Here is a 27027-nt window from a genome sequence, read left to right on the forward strand (position 1 = left end):
GGCCTATGGGGCCATTTTCTTTCAAACCACCACAGACACTCTATATTCATGGATGAAAGAGAAGGAAGACACATAGGAATTCTCACCAGCAGTGTTGAATTATCATCCCGTGATAGGAAGGCCGCAGAGTATACAGTGGCTGGTGCTGGAGTCTCCAAGGAAGATAGAGACAAGAGTGATTGTGTAGGGATGGCTTCCAGTAGCCCAAAGCCGTCGCTCACTCTGTGATCTGAGGTCTCAAACCTGAGGCAAACATTTCCTGTGTGGTTTCTGACTGTGAAATGAATGAACCATGGGGAAATGGCTTATGACTTAGAAAAGTGTTCTTTGTACAGGAGTAATGACCTGAGCTTTGATCCCTTTGCCCATACGCTATCACGGGAAGGAGCTGAGAGGGGGATCCCTGGAGCCTGTCCCCAGCTTGTCTTCATAAACCACTCAACTGTAGTTGCAGGGAGAGATCCTCTGTCAAAAATGCAGAACAGGGTTGAGGATTTAGCTCAGTGGTAGAACTCTTGCCCAGCAAGCGCAAGGCCCTGGGTTCGGTCCTCAGCTCCGGGGGGAAAAAAAACCAAAAAAAACCCCCAAAAAACCCAAAAATGTAGAACAATAGAAGAAATGTAGAACACTAGGTCAATAGATGTTGACCTCTGGCCTCTGTGGATACACTCATGTGCGCACGCACACACACACACACACACACACACACGCACGCACACACGCACACACACATGCACACGTAGTTAGAAATAATGAAAAAATATGATCCAGTGTATGTGGTATAGTTTTGTTGAAGGTGTGCTCAGAAAAGTGACAAACACCTATGACTAAAAAGGACATAAAGAAATGGAAAAGTTTGGTATTTAATCAACAGAGTTAAGAACACATAGAAACAGGAAAATCGAGGGAGGAGTTAGGAAAGGAACAAAAGAAAAACACGACTTAGATGCTGGCCCTTAGGAGGCAGAGGCAGGCAGACCTCAGCCTGATCTATGGCGTGAGTGCCAGGCCAGCCAGGGCTGCAGGGAGAAAGCATTGTCTCCAAACCAAAAACAAAGCAAACAACAACAACAAAAAGAAAAGATGAACATGGAAAAGAGAAAAATCATTTAAAAACATTAAAACCTGATTAGAATTAAAAATTAAAAATGAAATAATTTTGGATATAGCACCCAACCGAGAAAGGTGTTGGATGCGTCAGTGGGAGCTGCTGTGGCGAAGGGCAGAGCAGTGTCTCTGTGCACACAGGAGCCGCCAGTTTGGTGGCATTTTACTGACATAACCAGCAGAAGGCGGCAGAGGGTTTCTCTGTGTGTCCCTGGCTGACCTGGAACTCGCTCTGTAGAACAGGCTGGCCTCAAATTTAGAGATCCCCCTGCTCTGCTTCATGAGTGCTGAGATTAAAGGCTACCACACTGTTTCTGTGTAATTTCTTTAGCGTTTGTCAGAATTTAAAATACCGGGCACAGTCTTCCCACTGCCTTTTGTCTGTGGATACTGGACTGTTGCTGTTTGGGCCTCCTCAGGGTTGCACTAGTGAAGGTCACTTGGTCGGACTCTACAGAGTGCTCTGAGCTCTACCCTGGCTTTCTGAAGTGCACACGCACTTTGCTGCTGCTTGGGCATTGCAGCAGGAGGGCGTAACTCAGGAAGTCCTTGCTCTCTTCTCTCCCTACCACTCGAAGCCCTGTTCACACTAACACATTGCCCGTCCTGCACCTCCGCTCCTGCACCTTCACTCTGTCTCATGTTCACACCATGGCGCTCACATTAACATTGTCCATCCTGCACCTCCACTCCTGACCCGTGTTTACACCTTGGCTCTCACTCTAACATTGTCCATCCTGCACCTCCACTCCTGACCCATGTTCACACCATGGCTCTCACTCTAACATTGTCCATCCTGCACCTCTACTCCTGACCTGTGTTCACACCTTGGCACTCACTCTCACATTGTCCATCCTGCACCTCCACTCCTGACCCGTGTTCACACCATAGTGTTCACTCTAACATTGTCCATCCTGCACCTCCGCTCCTGACCCGTGTTCACACCATGGTGCTCACACTAACATTGTCCATCCTGCACCTCCACTCCTGACCCGTGTTCACACCATGGTGCTCACACTAACATTGTCCATCCTGCACCTCCATTCCTGACCCGTGTTCACACCATAGTGTTCACTCTAACATTGTCCATCCTGCACCTCCGCTCCTGACCCGTGTTCACACCATGGTGCTCACACTAACATTGTCCATCCTGCACCTCCACTCCTGACCCATGTTCACACCATGGTGCTCACACTAACATTGTCCATCCTGCACCTCCACTCCTGACCCGTGTTCACACCATGGCTCTCACTCTAACATTGTCCATCCTGCACCTCTACTCCTGACCTGTGTTCACACCTTGGCACTCACTCTCACATTGTCCATCCTGCACCTCCACTCCTGACCCGTGTTCACACCATGGTGCTCACACTAACATTGTCCATCCTGCACCTCCACTCCTGACCCGTGTTTACACCTTGGCTCTCACTCTAACATTGTCCATCCTGCACCTCTACTCCTGACCCGTGTTCACACCATGGCTCTCACTCTAACATTGTCCATCCTGCACCTCTACTCCTGACCTGTGTTCACACCTTGGCACTCACTCTTACATTGTCCATCCTGCACCTCCGCTCCTGACCCGTGTTCACACCATGGTGCTCACACTAACATTGTCCATCCTGCACCTCTACTCCTGACCTGTGTTCACACCTTGGCACTCTCTCTCACATTGTCCATCCTGCACCTCCACTCCTGACCCGTGTTCACACCATAGTGTTCACTCTAACATTGTCCATCCTGCACCTCCGCTCCTGACCCGTGTTCACACCATGGCTCTCACTCTAACATTGTCCATCCTGCACCTCTACTCCTGACCTGTGTTCACACCTTGGCGCTCACTCTCACATTGTCCATCCTGCACCTCCACTCCTGACCCGTGTTCACACCATGGTGCTCACACTAACATTGTCCATCCTGCACCTCCACTCCTGACCCGTGCTCACACCATGGTGCTCACACTAACATTGTCCATCCTGCACCTCTACTCCTGTTCCATGTTCACACCATGGTGCTCACTCTAGCATTGTCCGTCCCGCACCTCTGCTCCTGAGCTATTGAAGACCCATCCTTCACTCCTAGCTCCTGCCATCCCAACTCCTGATCACGTTGAGTGAGCTCAGCCATCATCTCCAGAAATCTCTGTGTCTCATTCTGGGGGTGCCCCAGTGGAATAAAACAGCCTACCATTCTTTCTGCATCTAGAGAATGACATAGAAATGAAAATGTTCTCTGCTGTGCTCACTAAACTTCCAGGTTGCTTAGAGCAGAGCCTGTACACTTCTTGTCTTTGATTCCCAGCACATGCTTTCCTGGTGTCATCTGATAGCAGTTTTTATAATCCTAGTTGCTCACAATTTTCCATAAAAACAATGCAAAATCCCAACCCCCCTAAACCCCGTGGCTGGCCTTGAGAGTGCCCCCGGTAGCTTGCATTCATATTGACTAGATACTTCGGGGTGTTTGGGGATTCATCACTAAGATTTAAATCACTTTTAAATCTTTTTCTTGTTTCTCAGCTGTGAACTCAGTATCTTTAGGTAAGAATGGAGTTGTGGAGCTGATGTTTAAGATCATCGGACCATTCAGTAAGAAGAATTCGGGTCTCATGAAGTGAGTAAATGTTCTGGTTCGAGTGGAAGTGTGTCCTTAGTCATTCTGAGCTTCAGTGCCCTACATGACCTGAGCAGGTGAGGTCAGCTGTTTCTAGAAGTGTGTCCTTAGTCATTCTGAGCTTCAGTGCCCTACATGACCTGAGCAGGTGAGGTCAGCTGTTTCTAGAAGTGTGTCCTTAGTCATTCTGAGCTTCAGTGCCCTACATGACCTGAGCAGGTGAGGTCAGCTGTTTCTAGAAGTGTGTCCTTAGTCATTCTGAGCTTCAGTGCCCTACATGACCTGAGCAGGTGAGGTCAGCTGTTTCTAGAGTCTCTAGTTCTTAAATAGTCATTTCTTATAATAAAGATTTTCTTAATTAAAAGCTTAATCTTTAAGCTAGAAAATTCCAGTTTATTAGGAGCTAGAGACAGTTAAGAGCACTGACTGCTCTTCCAGAGGCCCTGAGTTCAAGTCCCAGCAACCACATGGTGGCTCACAACCACCTGTAATGGGATCTGATGCCCTCTTCTGGTGTGTCTGAATGAAGACAGCTACAGTGTACACATATACATAAAATAAATAAATCTCTTAAAAAAAAGAAAATTCCAGTCTGTTAAGTACATTATTTTAAAGATGATGACTGAACGCTGGTCAATCCTGTGAGGGGAGCTAGGCTGTTTACAGGGTGTCATTCCCTGAGTCCTTTGTTGAGTGCCTACTCTAGTCCTCGCCCACTATGCTCAGCTTTTAATGACCGTTTCCTTCTTCTCACCACTACTGGATGGGTCAGAAAGTCACACATTACTATTTTGTCCAAATCATATTTTTTTTTATCTTTTCCTGTCTTGGAATATGCATGAGTGTCTGAGTATATGTATTTAAGGTTATGTTGTGTCTGTGTTCTCATTAATTTATAGGTCCTGTAGCTTCAGAAATGAAGTGCTTTGTGTTGGGGTTAGAGGTTTTTGTTTTTGTTTTTGTTTTTGTTTTTTTTTTTTTTTGAGGCTCATGCAGCAAGGCTCATCCTGTGTCCCACCCCGTGTGTGCAAGTGCCCATCCTTGTCCTGTCCTTTATGCTGCTCCCACGGTGTTGTGTGCATGCTTTGTTGGAGACTGTTGAGTAAATCATAGGTACTTTCTGGGGTAAGATTCTCTCTCCCAGTAAACTAATAGGCTCCTTCAGCATGTATCTCTGTTACTCAGAGATTAGCATCACTGCTTCAAAGATACCCGCAGGCTGATGCCTTGCTAGAAAGTAACGTCCATGTTCTTGGGTTGTGTGGAGTCAGTGTTGCCTAGAGTCTTAAGGACGCGTACCTTCCTGGAGAGGCCGAGTAGTTCTGTGAGCTGCCAGTCCTCACAGTGGCCAGCATTCTGCACCTGCTATTGTTTCTTCTATCTGTCCATGTGTTAGGCCTGCCATGGCGTTTGATTGGTGTGATTCAGTTTTATTTATTATCGTTCTTTAGAAATCTGACCTCTTTGGCCCTAGTTAAGGAATCCGGAACTTTCTGTTGTTCTTCCTTCTTGATGCTGTTAAAAGGGGAAGGTTCAGCAGAGACTCTCATCTGCAGCTGGAAGCTTCCTTCCCTTTAGGACTTCCTGTCTGCTCTTGCTTTAGGTTTTAGATTTAAACTGTTAGTCCAGAAGGAGGCAATCTGGGACGTTATTATAGTCGTGTTCTGCGGTCTCCTGTGTCTTTGTCTTCCCCCCTACAAGGAGAACAGTGAGGTTGTATTCAGGCCCACCTCATGCTGAAGGTCACTGCTAGGGCTGACCTCCAATTGAACATAGGTGTGCTGGCTTCCTTAATAACTAAACATAAACTTCTTTTCTCATTGCTTGTAGGCTACCCTTTGGGTTCTTAAAATATTCTTCTGTGTGGGAAGTAGAAAAATTGGAAAATTCTTGGAGAAAGTATAAATACTTTGAAAGAGGAATTGTAATCTGTTAACACAGTATGAACTATTTATTTAAAATATTTTTGTAACTTTAATAAATTCACATTATTATTATTATTATTATTATTTTTTTGTGGTTCTTTTTTTCGGAGCTGGGGACCGAACCCAGGGCCTTGTGCTTCCTAGGCAAGCGCTCTACCACTGAGCTAAATCCCCAGCCCCATTATTTTTTTTTTTTTTTCTGGAGCTAAGGACCGAACCCAGGGCCTTGCTCTTGCTAGGCAAGCGCTCTACCACTGAGCTAAATCCCCAACCCCTCACATTATTTTCTAAGTACAGCATTTAGTTATTTTGTAGAAGTGGCATTGGTCTGTGTCGTAGAGCTCCAGAGCTCTATGCTGAAGTTTCTGACCATTTCAGTAATGCTTTGGTCATGGTTTTCAAGGTGACTGTAAGTCGACAAGTTCTTTTACTTTACTCTGGAGCATGCTCAGTGCCACTTATGTGAGAGTTTCACCTTCAACATGGAGAATAAACATCAACAGAAATGGTTAGTTGTAGACTAGAAACTGTCAAAGCACCTTCATTCGGCTCAAGCATGGTGTGCCGGCTGCTAGTCGGGAGGACGACTTCCTCAGGGCTTTGCCGCTTGGAATGGAGAATCAGCTGAGTGGGTTGCACAGATGACAGTTCCCAGCGCCCATGCCCAGTGAGTGGTTCACAACTGCCTGAGGCTCCAGCCTCAGGAGATAGATGTACTTCCCTCTTCTGGCCTCTGAAGGCGTGTGCCCTCACTCATGTGCACAAGCATAGTCTGTCTGTCTGTCTGTCTGTCTGTCTGTCTGTCTGTCTGTCTCTCCCCTCCCGCACTCCCCCCACCCCCCGTGTGTGTCTTACATGGCCTTCTCTAAGGACACCAGTCAAGAGCCCACTTACCTTCCAAATGATCTCATCCTGACTGATTATATATTCAGTGGCCCTGCTTCCTGCTGGGGTTAGATCCTGAGGTTAGAGAGGCGGGATGTAGTTCATCTTGGTAACAGTGATTACGTTAATTGCATGGTTTTGTGTTTGGTGAACATTCTGATCTTTTGTCTGCATGTTGTCAGCTGTTTGCCTTTACCTTGTTCCTTGAAGTGTCTTTTAATATGCTGACTTGTGTCTGTGACAGAAGCTGCTCTTTTAGGTGGTCGCCATGGTAGTAAAACAAGAAGGTTGAGAAAACTTTGTATTGAAGTGGCAAGATCTGCTCTGGCAATCATTCTTGATGCAGAGTGAAGGCCATGCAATGTGCCTCACAGCTTCCGTTGTTGCGTGCTTGGGGGAGTGTGCATTTGTCTCAGTTTAAGTAGTGCTTTCCCTCCTTGCTACCAGAGATCCAACCCAGGCCTCTGTGAAGGCCAGGTGCACTCATCCAGATCTGTATCCGTGTGGGTTTACCACCACAGAGGCACGCATGGTTGGTTGATTAGCGTCTTCATAATCTCCTTTAAGGAGCATCTGCATGCAGCCCTCTGCACCTTTATCACAGCAGGCAGGTTCCTTGAGCTTCGAAGCAGCACCAGGCCCTGCTTCTGGGCAGTGCCTACAAAGCTGCACACAGTCTTCTTTAGTTCCATGGAAGTCTGTCTGTCTGTCTGTCTGTCTGTCTTCCTGTTGGATTGATTTGTCTACCCTAACAAGACTGTGATGGTACATCCCCTGGAGGCCTTCTGGCAGCATTCATGTCACAGAGGATAACGGAGCCCTGGTGATTCATTGACCCCAGCCCCTCCCTATGCAGGGCCTCTTTACTTCAGTGCTGCAGAGGGTGGAGACCTTTCCTAAACCGAGGATGACTGCTGTGCTACCTGCCTACCCTGCATGCTCCACCTACCTTGGGGCATTACAGTAGCCACACAGCTCATCCAGGAGCCCATGTTGTTGATTTTTTAAAAGAGAACGTTTTCTGACTTTGTAATTCCCTTTATCAACAAAAGACTTGTATTAATTGGCATACAGTATGTTTTTAAAGGTGATTTTAGCAGATCACAGTTTAAATTTTATAGCTTCTATATCCATAAAACATTGCTTTCTTGTGTAGTTGTGAATGATTGTTTCTGGGTTTAATTGTGATTACTGTTCATCCCATTGTGGACCTCTGGTCACTCACATTGTGTGTGCTTCTTCATCTGGTCACACTGTGTGCGCTTCATCTGGTCTCTCACTGTGTGTGCTTCATCTGGTCACACTGTGTGCTTCTTCATCTGGTCACACTGTGTGTGCTTCTTCATCTGGTCACTCACACTGTGTGTGCTTCTTCATCTGGTCACACTGTGTGCGCTTCTTCATCTGGTCACACTGTGTGTGCTGTTTCATCTGGTCACACTGTGTGCTTCTTCATCTGGTCACACTGTGTGCGCTTCTTCATCTGGTCACTCACATGGTGTGTGCTTCTTCATCTGGTCACACTGTGTGCGCTTCTTCATCTGGTCTCTCACTGTGTGTGCTGTTTCATCTGGTCACACTGTGTGTGCTTCATCTGGTCACACTGTGTGCTTCTTCATCTGGTCACACTGTGTGCGCTTCATCTGGTCACACTGTGTGCTTCTTCATCTGGTCACACTGTGTGTGCTTCTTCATTTGGTCACTGCTTCTCCCTTACCACCCACACACTTCATTGCTGGAGTTTTACTTTCTCATGTAGTTTTTCACATGTATGTACATTGTGTTGCATAATGTAGAGCATGATGTCATCTGTTGAAGCAGTGTTTGTTTAATTCCTACCCATGAAGAAGGCATACGTAGTAGGCATTCAACAAAGCTTAAGGGTGAGTGAAGTGCCTCGGCTTCATCAGACACATCTGTAGTGAAATTTTGGTTAAGTCTTACAAGGAGATATGTAGTGTGTACGCTTATATTTTTGAAGTTGAAACTGAGGGCCATTTTTTCACATTAACTCATTTTTTATAAATAATTTGAATTATAGGCTTTCTACAATGATAATGTGTCTTTATGGCTGATTATGGTAGCTAACTGAGTATGTTTAAGAAAATTATGTATTTTTAATTTTTAGGGCTTTTGTCATGTCCTGTGAAGAGGGAATAATTAGGTTTCCTTGTAAGCTGTAGAGTTTACGGTTGTTATCCTGTATATCCAAGGATCCTAGCACATGGCACTAAAGTTAAGATAAGACGGTTAAAGACACTGGGAACCCCACAGGTCAGAATTAGACTCACAATGTAGCCTTATTTTAGGGCTTTTGTATCCAAGGCCCCTGAGGCCTCCCCTCTGTTGGTCTGAGTACTCTGAAAAGTTCAAATGCTGTCTCTGTCACTGAGCTCACTTATCTAGCTTGTGACATAAGATTTAGACAATGTTATTAAAATTATATAAATAAAAGTATTTTAATCTTAGTATCTAATTTTGAACTCAAGGGCAAGAAACACACAGAAAAAGACCAAATAATCAGTTGCGGGAGTAAATGCACTCGGAACGGGTCAGAGACAGGCTGGTGTTGGTTGGCAAGACTGCATGCACTCAGACGGGGTCAGAGACAGGGTGGTGTCTGACAAGACTGCATGCTTTTACTGTAGCCTCATTTCACTAGTTTTGTTGTTGTTTGTGTTTTCTTGTTGTGTTGACAGGGTTGCTTTAGACACTCTTGCTGCATTGCTAAAATCAAGTAAGTTTTTAAATACTAGAAATAATAGTAATTAAAATGCTCTAAATGTTTATCTATGTTTCAAGAAGTTGGAAATTAGATTTAGTGTATGCAGTTAGTTTCCCATAGTCAAAGTTCCTGATACCACATTAGGTTTATGTCTCAGGAAAATGATGCTTCTGTGACATTTCCTTCTCTTCTTTTAATGACAGGGCGTCATGCTCATGTCGGTAAGTTAGAAGTGTGAGAGCAATGTGCTCAAACCTGTCATCCCCATGGATGGAGTACACGGGGCAGTAAGCCTGCGTCATCATGCATGTTGGCTCCATGCAACATAGGATAACATAGTGGCTTTTATTAGAGATTCTGTTCTCACAATAAGCTCAAATTCATAACATTTCTGAAGTGGCGTGATGGAGACTTAGAGCAGTGAACTCATCTGCACAGAACTGCTGCCTCCAGAGCTGAAGAGAACATACACAAATACATACCGTGTGTATGAAGAGAGCTGCTGGAGAATGAGTGCTGCATGTATGACACCTTCTTCATACATGATGCCTTTTTCATACATGATTAATAGTTTTTGAACTATTTTCATAGGATTCTTCCATACAATCTGTTGCTTCATTAACATTTAATCTTGACATTTAGTCTTAAAGCTCTTTGTTGATAGCTTTTATATGCCGTCCTCTCCCAGTGCATAGCAGGCAGCTGGTCTGTGACTGTGTCAGGGGCGACCCCTTGCTGACTAAGCTTTTGTGCGATACACTTTAAGAGCAGCGTGATGAGTTAAAAGTTAATCAGTTGCCGCTGGCACAGTGACACGCACCTGTTATTCCAGTAGGCAGGAAGCAGAGGCAGGGGGTTGCTGGCAAGTTCAAGGCTAACTTGGTCAGGTTATTCATAACTATATAGTAAGATCCTGTCTTTAAAACGAACAAGTAGATTAATTTAAAACTGATTTTGTTGTTTGCCCAATTCTCATTTACAATTTTACCCTTAGGGTGCGGGGGGGGGCTCAGGTAACCCACTTCCGTGGTGTGATAAGACACAGAGCAGGCATCTGATGAAGCAACGCAACCGTCGAGTACTTTCTATTTAATATCCCTTCAGTTACACAGCACGGACACTTAAGAATGCACGGCAGTGGTTAATAGCAGACTGCAGAGGTTGAAATGGACCAGGGCAATTTGGAACATTCCCTGTTAGATTTTAAAACTTGCTTATTGTGGGTCAGCCACTTACGTTAGTGGGTAAATTCGCTCTAAAATTAATGTGGTATGGGAAGTACATGCAGGAGTGATAAGCCCAGTGAGCTTATCATACATGATCATACATGTCATATATTAGAGACATGTATCCCTGAACATACAGCCCGAGCCTAGCTGGGACGCACAGCGCAGGGTGCAGCCCAATAGCAAACCCACGGTTTGTGCTGCAAGAGGGAAGGAGTTTGTGAATGAAACCCCTATAAGAATGTGTTTTACGTGAGCTCCTCAATGAGATTGTAGATAACGCTCAACCTATTTTAAGAACCAGTTCAGCACCTATGTTTGAATTATAATGAATTATTTATTGGGCATGTTATTTTTAAAAAATAACATTTCCTCTGACTACCATTTAGCCTGTTGTGGATTCCAGCAGAAGCAGATGTACATTTTACAGCGACTGTAATCTTCTTACAGAGTCTTCTCCACATCTAGTAAGGCTTGAGCTTTTCAAGGCATGCAGACAAGTGTGCATTCACTTGCACACTCTTGTTTTTGAGACAACATCTGACGCATCAGGGCTGGCCTGGACATGCTATTTAGACAAGGATGGCTTTGAATTCCTGATCTTCCTGTCTTCACCTCCTGTGTGCTGAGATCGCACCTCCTTTCTCAGTTTGTGCTGCTGGGGGCTGAGCCACAGGATTGCTGTCCTGATGGGCAAGCACTCTGTCAGCTGAGTTAGATCCTGCCTTAAAGTTCAAGGACATTCATTATGTCGGTCAGAACGTTCAATGGCTGTAAAGAGCAGTAGCCTTGCAGAAGCCAGGCACTGGAGACACAGTAGAGGAGCTTGTTTTCTGCTTGTTTGAGACAAGTTCTTGTTAAAAGAGGCCAGACTGGCAACCCTCTTGCTTCCACCACCCAGGAATGCATCATACATCAGTTCACAGTAGAGGCTTTGAAACGCTGTCTAAGCAAACACCTCCTCCTGATGAGCACTTGGCCCCTGTGTAGCGGAGAGTGGGAAAGGAGGAGGAGTACGTCTCCATCTGTGTGCTACGGTTGAGTCCCTATGAGCATGTGTAGAAAGTAAGGGTCACGGTAGGTGGTTAAGGTCGGAATCATCTTGGGGTCCACTGCATAGCCAAGGCCCCTTAGTGGGTAACTGAGATCAAGAAGGGATTTGAACTTGTTTGTATGTAAGCAGCTCAGGGACTGGTCCCACTCCCGTGCTCTTTAGCCTCACAGACCTGCCACAGCAACTCTGGGCAGCACTTGGGTGACCTTGGTGGCATCCCAGGGTCGCCGCTTTAGTAGGTGGGTTCTTTTGGGCTGTAATCTTTAGAAAGTCAGTTCAAACATATGGATTTCTTTAGTTATATTCCATTAAAATTGATCGATTTCAGAAAACCTATAGTTTTCTATGTTCAGATTTTAGTACCTAGAAAAAAACCTATTATTCTCACCACATGCTGTCTTTTACCTTCTATGAACAACAGGTTATATTTTAGATTTTATGTTACTAAGAAGTGGATATTTACATTATTGTGGCATAACTAGAACCAGTAATTCCACTGGGAAGATAAAATTCACAAGTAGCAATAGCTCTGGTACAGTGGGATTGAACAGAGGCTGTGATGGAATAAGCAGAAGGGGTGACAGCTTTTAGCCAAGTCACGTTCAGTCACTAAGGGAGTCGTCTGTCTTAGGAAAAAGGCATTTAAGTTTCAAAATATGTGGAGTTTTAAAATTGTGTAACTTTAAATGTAACTGCAGACCTTGTCATGTAGACACATTGATTTTTCAGGTTTTGTTGAGAGAATTTGTCTGTTAGGACCCGCTTTGTCTCACACGGGTGCCCTTCTCTTCACCTGTGTGAGCTGAGGCTGCACGCGTGCGGCACGAGCAGCTGGTGAGGAGATCCCGCATTTGGAAATCATGACAGAACAACCAGTCAGTGTTCTTGGAAACTAGTGATTTTGGAATTTGCCATAACTAATTATTAGAAGATTATTAAAGAAAGGCTGGGAATTGATCAATGCTGATATCCGACTTCTTGTTTGAGTCTTTTAAAAGTACGTTTTCCTGCCATTTATAAAATGACCTTTTTCAATTTTCTTTTGTTAAAGAGACAAATGCCAGGCGTGCCGTAGACAGAGGCTATGTTCAAGTGCTTTTAACCATTTATGTAGATTGGCATCGACACGATAACCGGCACAGAAACATGCTCATTCGGAAGGGGATTCTACAGAGCTTAAAAAGTGTCACGAACATCAAATTGGGAAGAAAAGCATTTATTGATGCAAATGGGATGAGAATTCTGTATAACACCTCACAAGTAAGCCAGCTTGTTTTGCTCATTCTGTTCTAATGACAGTGTTTTAGCTCTTAAGAAAATGGACTAATGTGCAAGTACTCAGGAAAGTATATATATGATAAATATATTTTAAAATTTCACACTCGATTTTCACATGTGACCTCAGAGGTGACTGGAGAGAATTGTGGGTGCACGTGCCCAGAGTGTGGGCCTCCATACAGCAGCTAGATAGACCGTACACCGTGGGTGTGTGTCTGTGTGCCTCACAAGGTATTCGGGGATTCTCCACTGGAGGACACTTCTGCCGTGAGCATTGGGAGTGTCTTTCTGCTGGATAGGGCCGTGCTGACAGAGAGACAAAAGCTAGATGTAGCCTGCTAGCCCTACAGGGTGTCTTAACTGCACATATCCCAACAGTTTGCCACTGAGTCCTTTTCTGCTCCCTTTTGACTGCCATTAAGGGACAGAGGGTAATTGCAGTGCAGCCTCCTTTGAAACGACCGGCCAGTTGTTGAGGCTGCCTTTGGTTTTCCACACAATAAACACCCTTTCTGCAGGGTGGCAGTTAAAGGATCTAGACACTTGGCTTGTTTATTCTGACTGTATTCAGTTTTCTTTTTTTTTTCTTTTTTTAAAGATTTATTCATTTATTATATATAAGTACACTGTAGCTGTCTTCAGATACACCAGAAGAGGGCATCGGATCTCTTCACAGATGGTTGTGAGCCACCATGTGGTTGCTGGGAATTGAACTCAGGACCTCTGGAAGAGTAGTCGGGTGCTCTTAACCGCTGAGCCATCTCTCCAGCCCTGTATTCAGTTTTCTAGAACGACCCTATGTCATTGTTTTTACTCCAGACACACACTTAATAGGTATTTGATGTATGATTATGAATTAGGTAGTTTAACGCTTTAAGACTTGTCTGTTTAACTAAGTCAGCCACGTGTCGAAGATTCTGCAGTATGTCAAAGTGCCACTGAAAGGCCAGTTATCACTGACAGTACTGTGAAGTCACCTGTACTTGACACTGGCCAAGCAGCCACACTGTGCGGAGTCCGAGCGGGATCTGCTCTCGTTGTTGTGGTACAAGCTGCCTTTATAGGAGGTAGGGAGGGAGGTTCCATCAGTGCACAGGACTCTACCCTCACCTCAGCTCTCAGTGCTCCCCGTTCCTCATGCCCGAGGCCTGCGGGTGCTCTCAGTGTCAGAGATAAGTACTGATTTCTAGCCATTTAGGAGAAAGTCCTACCGGATAAGTCGTGTGCCCCTAAGTACAGATGCCTCTGAAGAGCAAAGCCGTTGGTAGTGCTGTAGTGTCGTTGTATTACCATGTATGGTGTTTGTGGCTAGGAAATCATGGCTGTGTCACGTTTTCAGGACGGCGATGCTGAGCTGTTGACTAACTCTCGCAATCTTGTTTGAACAGGAGTGCTTGGCGGTCAGGACTCTGGACCCTCTTGTCAACACATCCAGTCTGATAATGAGGAAATGTTTCCCCAAAAACCGCCTTCCACTCCCCACCATTAAAAGTTCTTTCCACTTCCAGTTGCCAATTATCCCTGTGACTGGACCTGTGGCCCAGCTCTACAACCTGCCGCCCGAAGGTAGGGGCCATGCGCTGCTGCGGGTGTCGGTGAGGTTGTTGTTGACAACTTGCGTCTGACTGTTGCATGTGAGCATAACACACATTTGTCATGTTCCTGAGCATTTCTTTACATGTAAGAATTGGAAGTCTGAGAAGGGAAATACTCTATGTCGTCTGAACATCAGAGTGAGTTATGAAAATACACGAGTTAGTCAGCAGTCAGTGGAAATGGTAAAAGTGAAAGATGGAGACGTCCGTTAAGATGATGTCAGATAAGATAGTGACGTCACACAGAGGATGACCTCAGGTGCCCCGTCAGTGTGTTTCTATCACCACCATCACCGTCGTCGTCGTCGTCGTCGTCGTTGTCACATGATGTGGGCATGCACATGTGTTTTATGTGCTGTGCACATTTGTGCTCCTGGTCCAGTGAGCACGTGAGAGTCAGCGAACAACCTTCAGAGGTTGGCTCTCCCTTTACCACATGGCCGCAGGGACCAGACTTCCAGCAGGCTTGCTGCAGTCCCACTGAGCCACGGCACTGCTCAGATCTCCCCTCATAATTTCAAAACCAAATCACCAAAGTTAGCAAACATTGAACAAAGGTCTTACGTGGAAGAACAGCGAAATTATTTGAGGTAGGCTTTAAGTAATCATAAGTTTTGAATCCTTACTATGGATTTATTAATGGCATGTATTGTGAAGTATATTATTAAATCATCTAAACACAGACTTAACTGGCACAGAATATCAAAGTGGATCATTTAGAAACACCTTTTAAAGGTCAGGCCACTGAGATAGCTCGTAGCTAATGGAATTGCATGCTAAGCCTGATGAATTGAGTTTAATTCTTAGGACCTATGTGGTGGAAGGAGAAAGGGGACTTTGGCATGTTATCCTCTGACCTCTACAGGTGTGTGTGCGTGCGTGCGCGCGCGTGTGTGAGAGTGTTATGTGTAAGTGAATGTATATATAAGTGACTGTAAGATAGTGTATGTGTATAAGAGACAGTGTGTAAGAAAGTGTGTTTAAGAGACTGTAATTGTATAAGAGTGTGTAATGGAGTATATGTGTGACAGAGTATATGTAAGAGATAGTGTGTATAAGAGAGTGTATGTGTAAGACTGTAAGAGTGTATAAGAGAGAATATGTGTAAGAGACTGTGAAAAAGAGACAGTGTGTAGTAGTGTGTGTAATAGGGAGTGTATATAAGAGAGGGAGTATGTGTATAACTAGGATAACTAGGTGTGTAACTATAAGAAAGTGTTTAACCATGTGTGTAAGAGGCAGTATGTAAGAGAGTGTGTATGTGTAAGAGAGTTTAAGAGAGCAAGCATGTGTAAGGGTGTGTGTGTAACAGAGTATGTATAAGAGTGTATATGTAAGACTGAGTGTGTGTAAGGAAGAGTGTAAGAGACTGTGTAAAAGAGTATATGGCAGTGTGTGTGTAAGAGAAGGAGTACATGTATGGAGTGTGTGTGTAACTGTGTAAGAGAGTATGTTAAGAGAGGGAGTGTGTATGTAAGAGTGTGATAAAAATTAAATAATACAAAGTCTAAAAGTCAACAAGACTGAGTTGGAAACTTCTGAGTAAGTTAGCTGAGTGAAAGAGTTTGAAATTCCCAACAGGCTGTGAGGTGAGGACATGTGTAGTAAGTCTGAAAGGGAGGCAAGAGGAGGCTTTATAAAACAGGACTGCTGTGTAGAGACAGGCTCTGGAGATCAGTGTCTCTGCTTCAGTTATGTCACTATATCTAATTTGGAGGGACAACCAAGGAGTTTCTGAAATCTTTCCTGTATCTCAGTGTAGGCCCGTGGAGGTGTGAGGTGAAGGGGCTGTGTGGTGGTTCTGACTGGTAGAAGGCTGAAGAGGCTCTTCTATGAGGCACCAGGAAGTAGCAGGAGGAAGGAAGGAGAAGAAATTCGTACAGTGGTGTTTAGTCAGTGTCCAGATTCAGGGATAGCAAGAGTATACCTACAGTGTAGTGAATTCACAGGCACGGGGAAACGAGGAAGGTGACATCTTCTGTGAGTCCCGTTGCTGTGTGCTTCTCGGACTTGAATCACTAAATTAGAAATAATGCTCATGTGTTAATGCACATGCCTTCATTAAAATGGGGCGGGAGGAGCCTGACGGTGACTCTCTCGACCCAAGACTGATGTCCTCATTTTGTTTCCATCACTTTGTAGCGCGCCTCCCTCGGCTAAAATGGGAGCTCCTTTAGGGCTGGTCTGCACTCTTTCTTGCCCACCATATCAACAAATTGTTTACTTCAGGCGCTTAGATGGATGTTCTCCATTTTGGTCTATGTACCAACTGCCTGATTTAGTACAGACACCACAGAACTGGGGCTCCGTCTCACAGGACCTTCCCCACGTCAGACACCTGACACAGTTTGGGTTTCCTCTGTTTCTGAGTGACTGAGTGTAAGGCTGTTAGGGAGTGTCCACAGCACTGTGTCAGTATTGATAATTTGCTGGATGCAGACGCGTGTTGGACAGTTCACACAAGTCAGGGTCACTCTGCTTACATTTATGTGTTTGTTACACAGGGTACAACTCAGCTAGAGTCTTGGACTTGCAGCCTAGGAGCCGTCTCTCTGTAGGCATGTCCTCCTCCTAGCACCTTGATATGTTTCCTGGCCCAGAAGCTCTGTGAACCCATCCTTTAGAAGGCTATGGAGGTTCATAAAATAGGCACGATGGAGTAGATCCTTGGTTGTTGATGACTAATACATTTGCAGGTCTTCCTTCTCTCCTTGGAGGTTGAGAAACAGGGTTGAAGGTCCTGCCACCAGCTTGTGTTGAGGCTACCTAGGGTCCTTCCACGGGTTTCTCATTAGAGCAGAAGCCATTCCTACTGCCTGAGAAATTACAGGGGATTTGGGGACTTGTGACCCAGGGACAAAGATGGGATAGGTTTCTGTCGCAGCGAACTGCTTTAGCCCCTCAGCATCCCTTAAACTGCTGGCCTTGTAAGGGTGTGTAAGGGTGGTTACTGCTGTTGAGTGGCTGGAGCTGGACCAGCGTTTGCCTTTCTGATTATTTAGTGGCGAAAGGTAGGGAAGTAGCATTTATGCCTGAGGGAAGAAGTTCTGACTTGGGGTATCTGAACCTCCCTAGCTTCCATCACACGTGTGGGTGTGTGACGGAGCCATGCGGTTGTAGAGGTCTCCATCTCAGGTGCCCTTCCTGACGAGGAGATGGAGTGTTGCTCACCAGTCCCGGGATGGATTTGGGTGCTGGGAGTGCAGAGGGCTCTGCAGAAGAGCAACTGTATCACAGGCAGGAACCCGCCCACTCTCACCAAACAGCCACTTGATTGTCCTGTGACGGAATAGCAGCTTGGAGACATGGTTTTCTTACCATCAACAGAGCCTTCTGCGTGAGCAAGTGGGTTCATGTCACTTGCTTCTCAGTGACAGCTCTGACACTTCTAAAAGGACAGTTACAGAGATGTACACTCATCAGAGCACCCTGGACAGAGATGCTCCGATTGGGCCCCGTGGTGCTAGGACCCCCCACAGGCCGCTGTCAGGAGACGGACTGCACCTGTGCTGTTCTGTGTGGAGCTCTGTCCTTTGTTCTCCTGCAGTGTGAATGAACCCACCACTGCTGTGTGAAAGCAGGGGAGTTTCAGAGATGAACAGTAAACCTCTGAGATCTCACTGTGAAACATGGGCAAGGCAAGCATTTCAGTGTTGGCAGTAAATCTAAATGGATAAAGTACTCTTATTAAAGGCTCTGTGGTGGGACCTTTAATCCCATTACTTGGAAGATAGAAGAAGGGCAGATCTCGAGTTTGATGTCAGCCAGATCTACATAGTGAGTTCTGGGCCAGCTAGATCTATACACTGTCTCAAAGCCAAAACCAATAGTATTCAGCACCAATAAACAGTAGAATCCGAGAAGCAGGTACTTACTGGCGAGCTAAAGCAGTCAGGAAACCAGAAAAGGTGTGCGTTTCCCTGGAGACAGTCAGGCAGAGTATTGACACAGGAGGACAGGAGGGTGAGTCAGGACAGTGCCGGCTGTGTGATCTGTGTGGACCACACAGGCTGCAGGACAGAACAGAGTCACACCAGGGATTGGGGAAGTAGACAGTGGGTGAATTAATGTGCCCCCTCTATCGATGCTAGAGAGAACCACTCTTAATAATACATTTGAATATATAGTTGAAGTAGCATTTTAGGGACATACAATTGATTAAAAGCGACTTAAACAGGCAGCTGAAATGCAATAGGTAGTCCAATTTGTTTGGTGATATTAACTGTTGATGATGTCATAGATTAGTTCTCTCAACTTTCAAGGCATTTTTCTATGCTTTGTTTTCTAGTGCATAGAAAAAAAGGAAAAGCAAGCAAAAGCTGGTAAGGATTACTGGGGACGGCCCACAGCCGAAGTCTGCCACTCACAAGTACAGACTCTGAAAGAACAAGTGGAACTGGGCGGTATGCTCACATGTAGGAGATCGAGGTTAATTTATGAAGTGAAGTTCACTGTAATATTAAAATGGGTGAAATTTATTATTAGCAGATCAGAAGAAGGAAGCTAAATAGTTAATTTACATGAGAGATTGCAGATAAAATTTATACGGAAATTTGCAGTTGTTATCAGTAATCTGTTACTATCTCTTATCTGTGTCCTACCTCAGTATTGTAATGAACTATTAAAAGATGCTAAGTCAGCAAGATAGAGAAGGACTCCCCATGGACAGGCGATGACCGAACTGTAGGGAGGATTGCTAGTGCTGCCCAGGAAACTGGACAGACGTTCAACAGTGCCAGGTGGAGGGAGAGGGAATAGAGTACAGCTGTTTTCCCGGGTCTGTGTCTGCATGTTCATAGCTACAAACCTTTGTACACACAGCACATCACTCCTGCTGGGAAAGTGTGTTTGTGTACACAGACGGACCCAGGCATCTGTAGGCTATCCTTCCAGAGCTAACAGACAGTGCCTAGAGGGAGGGTTCATGTTTATACTTCCTTTGTTTGTAGTTTCTAAGTCCTCGCAGAGCGGTGGCCTTCCAGCAATGCCCTGTGTTTGCCTTACTAACTCTCAGAGAGAAGTAAAACCTGTTTCCCGCATTGCTGTTGTAAATATAAGAAGGCAGCTGACGGTTCTGCCTGCAGTCACTAGCTTAGCTTGTGAGCTGGAGGTGAGGTATAGCCAGTTCTTGGCAGTGTCACACTAAGAACGTCTCGGGCCCTGAAGCCATGAAATGTTTCACAGTTGGATCATGCATCCAAAGGAAAATACTTGCAATATTTGGCCCCACATTAAAAGCATTTTTTCTCGAATTCTGAACTATGCTTCCATGTACTATTGAAGAAGTTTTCCCTTGTTTGTAACAGACTTTTTAAATGTAGTGCATTTTTCATGAACAGTGTTTTCTGACTGTTCTTCTCAGACCTTTCCTCTGCGCCCGTGACTCGATGTTGGTAGGGCTTAGGATAAATGGATCCAGACCGCTGCACACACTCTGATACCTTTCTGTTTGTTAACTTCTGTTTATATAAAACTTCTCTGCAACCCGAGAGTTTGAAGCGATTTGGTGCGGGGATTAGTTAGGACCACCTGAGCTACTGTTAGCGTCCCACACCAATGCTGATGCATTCCTACGGCACCCTGTGACAGGCTGGCTACTCTGTACACGCCCACAGGAGCACAGGGCAGGGGACGAAGACAGACAGCTGATTGTCTCTAGGTCAGAGAGTCGCTCGTCAGTGAGCGAGACGTCATTTAGGACATCTGTCTTCAGAGCCTTTGTGACACTGCTGCCAGACATATTCCCTCCACTTACTCACCCTCATGGTCTGCAAGTGATTGTGGCTAGTGGACCTCTGTGGACCTCAGTGGACCAGTCCATCAAAGAACACCTACGGTTTCTCATAAGAAACTACATACTAGGAGGTGACACTCCCTCCTTTCAGAGACTGTGACTGACTTGGGTGTCTGCATATCATTTTGCATCCCTCAGCACTGGTCAGATACTATCCACAGGGATTGCTGTCACTACTGCAACAGCTTAAAATGCAGGGCTCTGTTACCGTGTCAGGCAAAGCAGAACTGTCCTGACTGGAGGCAGTCAGTAATCTGCAGCACATTGGACAGAGAGGTTGAAGAGCTCAGGAAAGCAGCTCAGCGTTTGCCCTCGGGCTGAGCATGCCCCCCCACCACACACACACAGACACGCATACACCCCGCTCTGATGAGCTCTGGGCTCTTCCTCTGGCTCTGTGTCTGCCCATAGCACACTCAGGGGTGTCCAGTCAGGCTCCTTGCATTCTCTTAGTCTTGTATTTGCCTAGACATGTGTAACTGTCCCTTTGACTGGCCTTGCTTTACCCCATGAACTCCTGTCAGATCTGCCAGAGAATTGCAAGTTGAGTCAAGCCGTTCTTTTCTGGGAAATCTTATGCTTCTGTTGAGTGGGTTAGAAATGTCACTGACACGGCTGACTCGGCCCCATCTCATTCTCATCTGAATTTCCCAAGCACACTCTTACATGTCAGTCATATTTTCCAAAGATCTTACCTCTCACCTTCTTACTTCCTCTCGGAGCTTCACCGCCCCCACTCAGGTTTCCTTAAGGTCTGCTGAGCCGCCTGCCCTGTGAAGCGCTCGGTGTTTAGTGCTCATCCCTTGGCCCTGGTGGTTTGCAGCCATTGCTGTCTGTCTGCTCTTCCTGTGATGGTGTCAAGCTATGCCCTCATTACCATTTAGCTTCTGTGTGTTGTGAGTGTTTCTCCTTTCAGCTTACGGCCCCAGAGCGAGCTCCTTTTGGACAGGAGTTCTCTCTCTAGAGGATTCCTCGGCTGTAACAGGCACATAGCACATGGTCCGGGGGATAAGCAGCTGCAGAGGAGCGGACTGAGTCAGCACAGTTCATTCCTGTGCTCAGTGCTTTGTCTGGGCTACGCTAATAGGACAGTGTCAGGCTTGGAACTGAGAACACCAGGGAGAAAGCATTTAGTTTGTAAGGCCTTCTAAGCTTTAGTGCCCTTCCACATAGTCTCTCGGGTTTCCAGGGCTGAGATATCCTTATAGATATTTTTAGTAAGGAACCTAAAGGGGAAACGAAAAAAATCCCCAGTATATGGAATTGTTGTAGAACAATAAAATAGAAATAAAATAATCAATAAAAAAGAAATTTCTGCTGAACAGATGAACATGATAGTTTGGTTATAAAGAGAAGTTCGTTGCTTTCTGGTGGTGACTGGAATACTTTATGCACATGTGCACACACACTGCATGCCAGCCTTGTGGACACTTGCCTCTGCCTGACTTAGAGTGTGTTTGTATCCCAGTGGACGACGTGGTGGACGAGAGTGACGACAACGATGACATTGATTTAGAAGCTGAAAATGAAGTCGAGAATGAAGATGACCTAGATCAAAGTTTTAAGGTCGGTGGACTTTTACATTAGTGAATGCTGGCTCTCAGGCCATCTTTCACACAGATTTGCCTGAGGGATAGAAATGCAGATCAGGCTGTTTTCTTCCCACGTTCTCTCATAGCTGAATGTGCTGGTGTGGGAACAGCCCTGATTAATCTGTTCGTTGTCTCCAAGGAGAGGGCTTTAAGCTTTCTGACTTAATTTTTGATATCCCAGTACTTGAAGGAAAGCAGTTTGAGACTGCTGTGACGGTTTGTCTCAAAAGGCATTCCCCTGTGTTAGCACCTGTTTGGGGCTGAAAATACCAGGAAAGGTCTGTAAATGAGGTGTTCGATGGTGTCACACGTCTTCAGAGGAAACGATGAACTGAAGAAAGATAAAGCAGTTGTAGTATTACATGAGCTGTTAGGACAAAGAGCCTGGTGGCTCTTCAGAGTTGCACACTGTCTGGAAGCTTAGAAAGCCCTGTCTTAGTTAGGGCTCCACTGCTGAGAAGAGACACCATGATCAAGCCACTTTTATAAAGGAAAGCATTCAACTAGGGCTGGCATGGCAGTGTGCAGGCAGGCACGGTACTGGAGAAGGAGCTGAGAAAGTTCTACATCTGGATCCGGAGGCAGGCAGAACACTCACATACATGCACTAAAAATGAGTCGTGTAAAAAATGATGGAATACTACCTTAAAATTGGGACACCATGCTTGTTAGAGTCTAGAATACTGGAAGATGTGTCTTAGTAAGACAGAGTTAATGTCACCCCACCAATGGGGTCACAAGTGAAAGCACGGCAGGTTTGATGCTAGGATACAAACCTTGGAGTTATTGGGGTTTGGGTGTGACATACACCTCCGTGGAACTGGTAGGTTCACAGCTGGGGATTAATAGCCTTCCCAGGTAGGAGGAGGGGCTGGAATGTGGAGGGCGCTGTTACTGTTTTTGTTTTGTTTCAGGCTACCCAGGGGTGGTGAAATCCACACTTTTCACATTACTCTTCATGAGTTTCCATCAAAATACAAGATTTTAATTATAAACACAAACGCATGTTTTGTTGTCTGTAAACACCTGAGCAGTGGTCATGAGCGTAAAGACTGGAGTGAGGGAAGCCGGGACCGAGCCTGGTTTGGCTGCTGTGTGAGCCTGTGTGCACAGGTTCACACACGGGCATTTGGGAGTTGGTTAGACCTGCCACCTCTTACTGTCCTTTACCCGGGAACGTGTGCCACAGCCACCACAGCAAGCTGTCAGCTTTCTGACAACGTGCCACTGGCCAGTTTGTCCTTGGCTCCCGTGAGGCCCTCTGTGGGGTCAGTTTGTCCTTGGCTCCTGTGGTGCCCTCTGTGGGGTCAGTTTGTCCTTGGCTCCCGTGAGGCCCTCTGTGGGGTCAGTTTGTCCTTGGCTCCTGTGGTGCCCTCTGTGGGGTCAGTTTGTCCTTGGCTCCTGTGGTGCCCTCTGTGGGGTCAGTTTGTCCTTGGCTTCCGTGGTGCCCCCTGTGGGGTCAGTTTGTCCTTGCTCCTGTGGTGCCCCCTGTGGGGTCAGTTTGTCCTTGCTCCCGTGGTGCCCCCTGTGGGGTCAGTTTGTCCTTGCTCCTGTGGTGCCCCCTGTGGGGTCAGTTTGTCCTTGCTCCTGTGGTGCCCCCTGTGGGGTCAGTTTGTCCTTGGCTTCCGTGGTGCCCCCTGTGGGGTCAGTTTGTCCTTGCTCCCGTGGTGCCCTCTGTGGGGTCAGTTTGTCCTTGCTCCCGTGGTGCCCTCTGTGGGGTCAGTTTGTCCTTGGCTTCCGTGGTACCCTCTGTGGGGTCAGTTTGTCCTTGCTCCCGTGGTGCCCTCTGTGGGGTCAGTTTGTCCTTGCTCCCGTGGTGCCCTCTGTGGGGTCAGTTTGTCCTTGGCTTCCGTGGTGCCCTCTGTGGGGTCAGTTTGTCCTTGGCTCCCGTGGTGCTCTCTGTGGGGTCGTCTACCCTCTGCTACAGGATCTGCCTTCAGATACTGCATTTCCTTGTCTCTCACTTGGTCCATTCATTTGAAACATTTCCACAGATTTCGTGGCTCTTGACATTGATGTCTTTGAAAAACAGTTGTTGGTATCCATTTTTTCACTGAGTTTAAATGGCTCACATATTGCCTATGTTGCCCTAAGAAAGCACTGTAATTACAAGAAAAAGCAGCACATATTGGCCACCTAACCATGTGCCATGCCAAGCTCTTCATGTCCAGTAAACACCAGTCCTCACAGCAGTGGAGACAAAACACAGAGGACCATGTGAGCAAGGGTGGGGCAGTGTGGTGGAGGGAGGGTACACCTCCTCAGTGCTGCTCTGCTGTGTGCCCTGAGTCTGCTTCGAGTCTCGGTGCATGGGCAGAGACCGCACTGCATGAGCCTCTGGCCTTCGTGGGGCTGGGTCCACACAGTGTCCCACAGGGATGGCTGTGCTGCTGAGAGAGAGGCAAGGCTGCTTAGCTGTGGTCGCCTCCACTCTGCCTTCCCTCAGCTTGTGAGCCAGAGCTTCCCCTGCAGGGGTTAGTTCAGGTTCTTCAGGCTCTAAACAGCTATGTCCGGGAGCCACAGAGGTACACACATTGCCCTCCTTATGCTGCAGTGCCGTTGCTAACAGTGAGCTGTATGCTTGAAGAGGAAAAAGTCCTTTTGTTTCTTACTGATTTTTTTTTCATGACAGGGTTTCTGTGTAGTCCTGGCTCTCCTGGAGCTCCCTTTGTAGATCAGGGCTGTACTTTTTTTTTTCTTTTTTTCTTTTTTTCGGAGCTGGGGACCGAATCCAGGGCCTTGCCCTTGCTAAGCAAGTGCTCTACCACTGAGCTAGATCCCCAACCCCCAGGCTGTACTTTTAACTCAGAGATCTGTCTGTCTCTGCCTCCCAAGTGCTGGAATTAAAGGCTTTTGCAGTGAGAAAATATATCTTTTTGCTTTGGATGATTAGATTAACATTAATCAAGAAAATTAATACATTATTTGTTCATAGATTAAATATGTGGAATTATATATTCATATACTACTAGCTATAAGGTAATATACATATGTAAATAAAACCATTCTTTTATTCATAGAAATAGCAAAAAATCTTATTTATTGATTATATAAATGAAAGCAAATTCCTGGATATAAAATGTTGAGAAATATTATTTATTTTTCTTTAAGAATACTAGTTAATGTTCATATCTGGACAGATACTATATATGAAGGATTTAAAGACAGTAAGATAAGTTTGCTTTTGGGTTGAAAACAAGTGCTTTATTCTGACTGTAGATAAATAGGAAATGGAAAGTGAGTTTCTACTTGAACGTTAGTCACTGTTTCCCTGTCTCTACCCACCTGTGAAGGTCAAGTTTGCTCAGGTCTCAGGGAGTCCTGCGGATCTTAGGTGAGTGAGTGACACTTGCACTTGCTCTCCAGTCAGGGCTGCAGACTGTGGGGACAGCATGGATTACTGACATGTCTTTTCTGTATGAGGTGTACTTTCTTCCTCTCAGAGGCGCTGGTGGGCGCTTGCTCTGCTTCATAGTCTCTTGGCCTACAGAGTAGCGTGGGCAGTGTTGTGCACAGGGCCTGTCGATACGGAGTGTGAGCCTGTGTCACAGTCTAGTCTGTGCTGGTGGTTCATCCTGCCGTAATGTCAACCTTGGAACAGCTCCAGCTCCTTTTACATTTCAGGTTGTCTGTCTGTTTCTGAGCTTCTTACCACCCGTTCTTGCATGGCAGAATGAATGTGTGCCAGCCAGTGGTAGCTGCTGTGCTGCTGCCATCTGTGTTACACATAAATGTCTTCAATTTAGTTTCCTTGAGTTTTGCTTTAGAGGAGGAGAGTAGGGAGAGTGTGGAGAGCGCCAGGAGTGTTTATTTTTTGATTTTTCCCTGGTGAATCTGAGTGCCCCGTTGAGATTGACCCTCAGCAGACAACAGGGACAGCACCGGTGATGACCTTACCCAATTGGTAAGATTCAATTGAATGTAAACTACTCATGGTCACTCGGTAATGATAAGTAACACTATTTTGGGACATTTATTGTATAAAATATATTCTGTAACTTCTTTGGTGTTTTTATACTAATGCCATGTTTTATCATTTCAGAATGATGATATTGAAACAGATATTAATAAATTAAGACCCCAGCAAGTACCAGGACGAACAATAGAAGAACTAAAAATGTATGAGCACCTTTTCCCTGAGCTTGTTGATGATTTTCAGGTATAAATGCAGAACACTTGGCCTTACCTAGTTCTATAAAAAGTTCATTTTTTTCTCCTTTACGCACAAGTTGCCATCTCTCATCTCTGAAAAGAATAGCTCTTGTCCTTGTTTACAATGGTGCGAGTTGTGCTGACCATGGGGAAGGAGAGGGGCGGGCTTTGCCTTTCACAGTCGCTTTGGTTCAGAACTTTGACTTGCTCCTTCTGTCTTGTCTCACAGTAAGATTGTATTATAAAATCATGCTGTGGTCCCCTGAGCTGTTTTACCTTTAAGTAGTGAGGGGATGGCACTGCAGCTTTCCTCCCGTCCCTCCTAGGCTACTTTGTGACCCCAGCAGCAGTCAGGACAGCTGGGGAGCCCTGCCGGGACCATGGAGTCAATGTAGCATTTCTGTTCTCACCCACTGAGCTGTAGTTATTCAGCCATGATGCATCTGTGGACTGCCTTGCTGGCAGTGAGTACCTGTAGGTTTTTGTTCTCACTCCTTTGGGCACTGTTGGATTCTTAAGCCTGAGAAACTCCTCAGGACTCTAAAGTGTAGGCGTGGCTGAGCATGGCAGCACACACTACACACTTCTAATCTCACTCAGCACAGGGAAGTAGGGCCCAGGCGGGTCTCACTAAGTTCAGAGGCTGCTTGGTTTTTGTAGTGAGCTCCAGGGTAGTCGGCCTGTCTCAGAGCAAAAACAAAACAAAAACCCAGAAAGCGTGCGGGATAGCTAATCTCTCAGGTTAAGGAGGTTTTGCTCTAAACTTTGCAGCTCTCCGGATCCCATGTCCTTCATTACAGTTGATTAAGGAAAAGACTGTGTAAGAGACAGAAATGAGGAATATTTGCCAGTTTTTCGTGTTTGTCTTCGGGAGTAAATTTAGGAGCCTGTGTTAGCATTCTAAGCTCTACCTCACAGCTACCTGGCAATAGCCAGGTGTGCCTGACACTGTGAAAGGAGCTGCTTGCCCCCTCACTCTCTTGCTCCACCCTCTCCCCCTTTGTCCTGTCTCTCCACATGCTCATGGCTGGCCTCTCCTCTTCTATTCCTCTTCCACCCCCCCCCCCCCCCCCCCCCCCCC

General features: G+C 45.9%; 1 protein-coding gene across 28 annotated transcripts in view; it reads left to right on the top strand.

The window, feature by feature from the left end:
- Positions 1 to 27027, top strand: part of Agtpbp1 (ATP/GTP binding carboxypeptidase 1) — a 152307-nt gene that overhangs the window by 68855 nt on the left and 56425 nt on the right. For 24 of the 28 annotated variants that reach the window (XR_010058817.1, XM_063276136.1, XM_039095462.2 and 21 more), the window contains 6 exons: positions 3627 to 3720; positions 9230 to 9267; positions 12587 to 12795; positions 14202 to 14379; positions 21671 to 21768; positions 25837 to 25953. Coding sequence is in view for 27 of the 28 variants with exons in the window: in XM_063276136.1 (XP_063132206.1) it covers positions 3627 to 3720; positions 9230 to 9267; positions 12587 to 12795; positions 14202 to 14379; positions 21671 to 21768; positions 25837 to 25953 (734 nt within the window). In the remaining variant the exon portion in view is untranslated. Of the gene's footprint in view, positions 1 to 3626; positions 3721 to 9229; positions 9268 to 9367; positions 12533 to 12586; positions 12796 to 14201; positions 14380 to 21670; positions 21769 to 25836; positions 25954 to 27027 lie in introns of those variants that run through there. The other 4 variants (XM_063276141.1, XM_063276140.1, XM_039095466.2 and 1 more) reach the window with 3 other exon arrangements.

This window comes from Rattus norvegicus, chromosome 17, assembly GCF_036323735.1.
Source record: "Rattus norvegicus strain BN/NHsdMcwi chromosome 17, GRCr8, whole genome shotgun sequence".
NCBI classification, from domain to species: domain Eukaryota; kingdom Metazoa; phylum Chordata; class Mammalia; order Rodentia; family Muridae; genus Rattus; species Rattus norvegicus.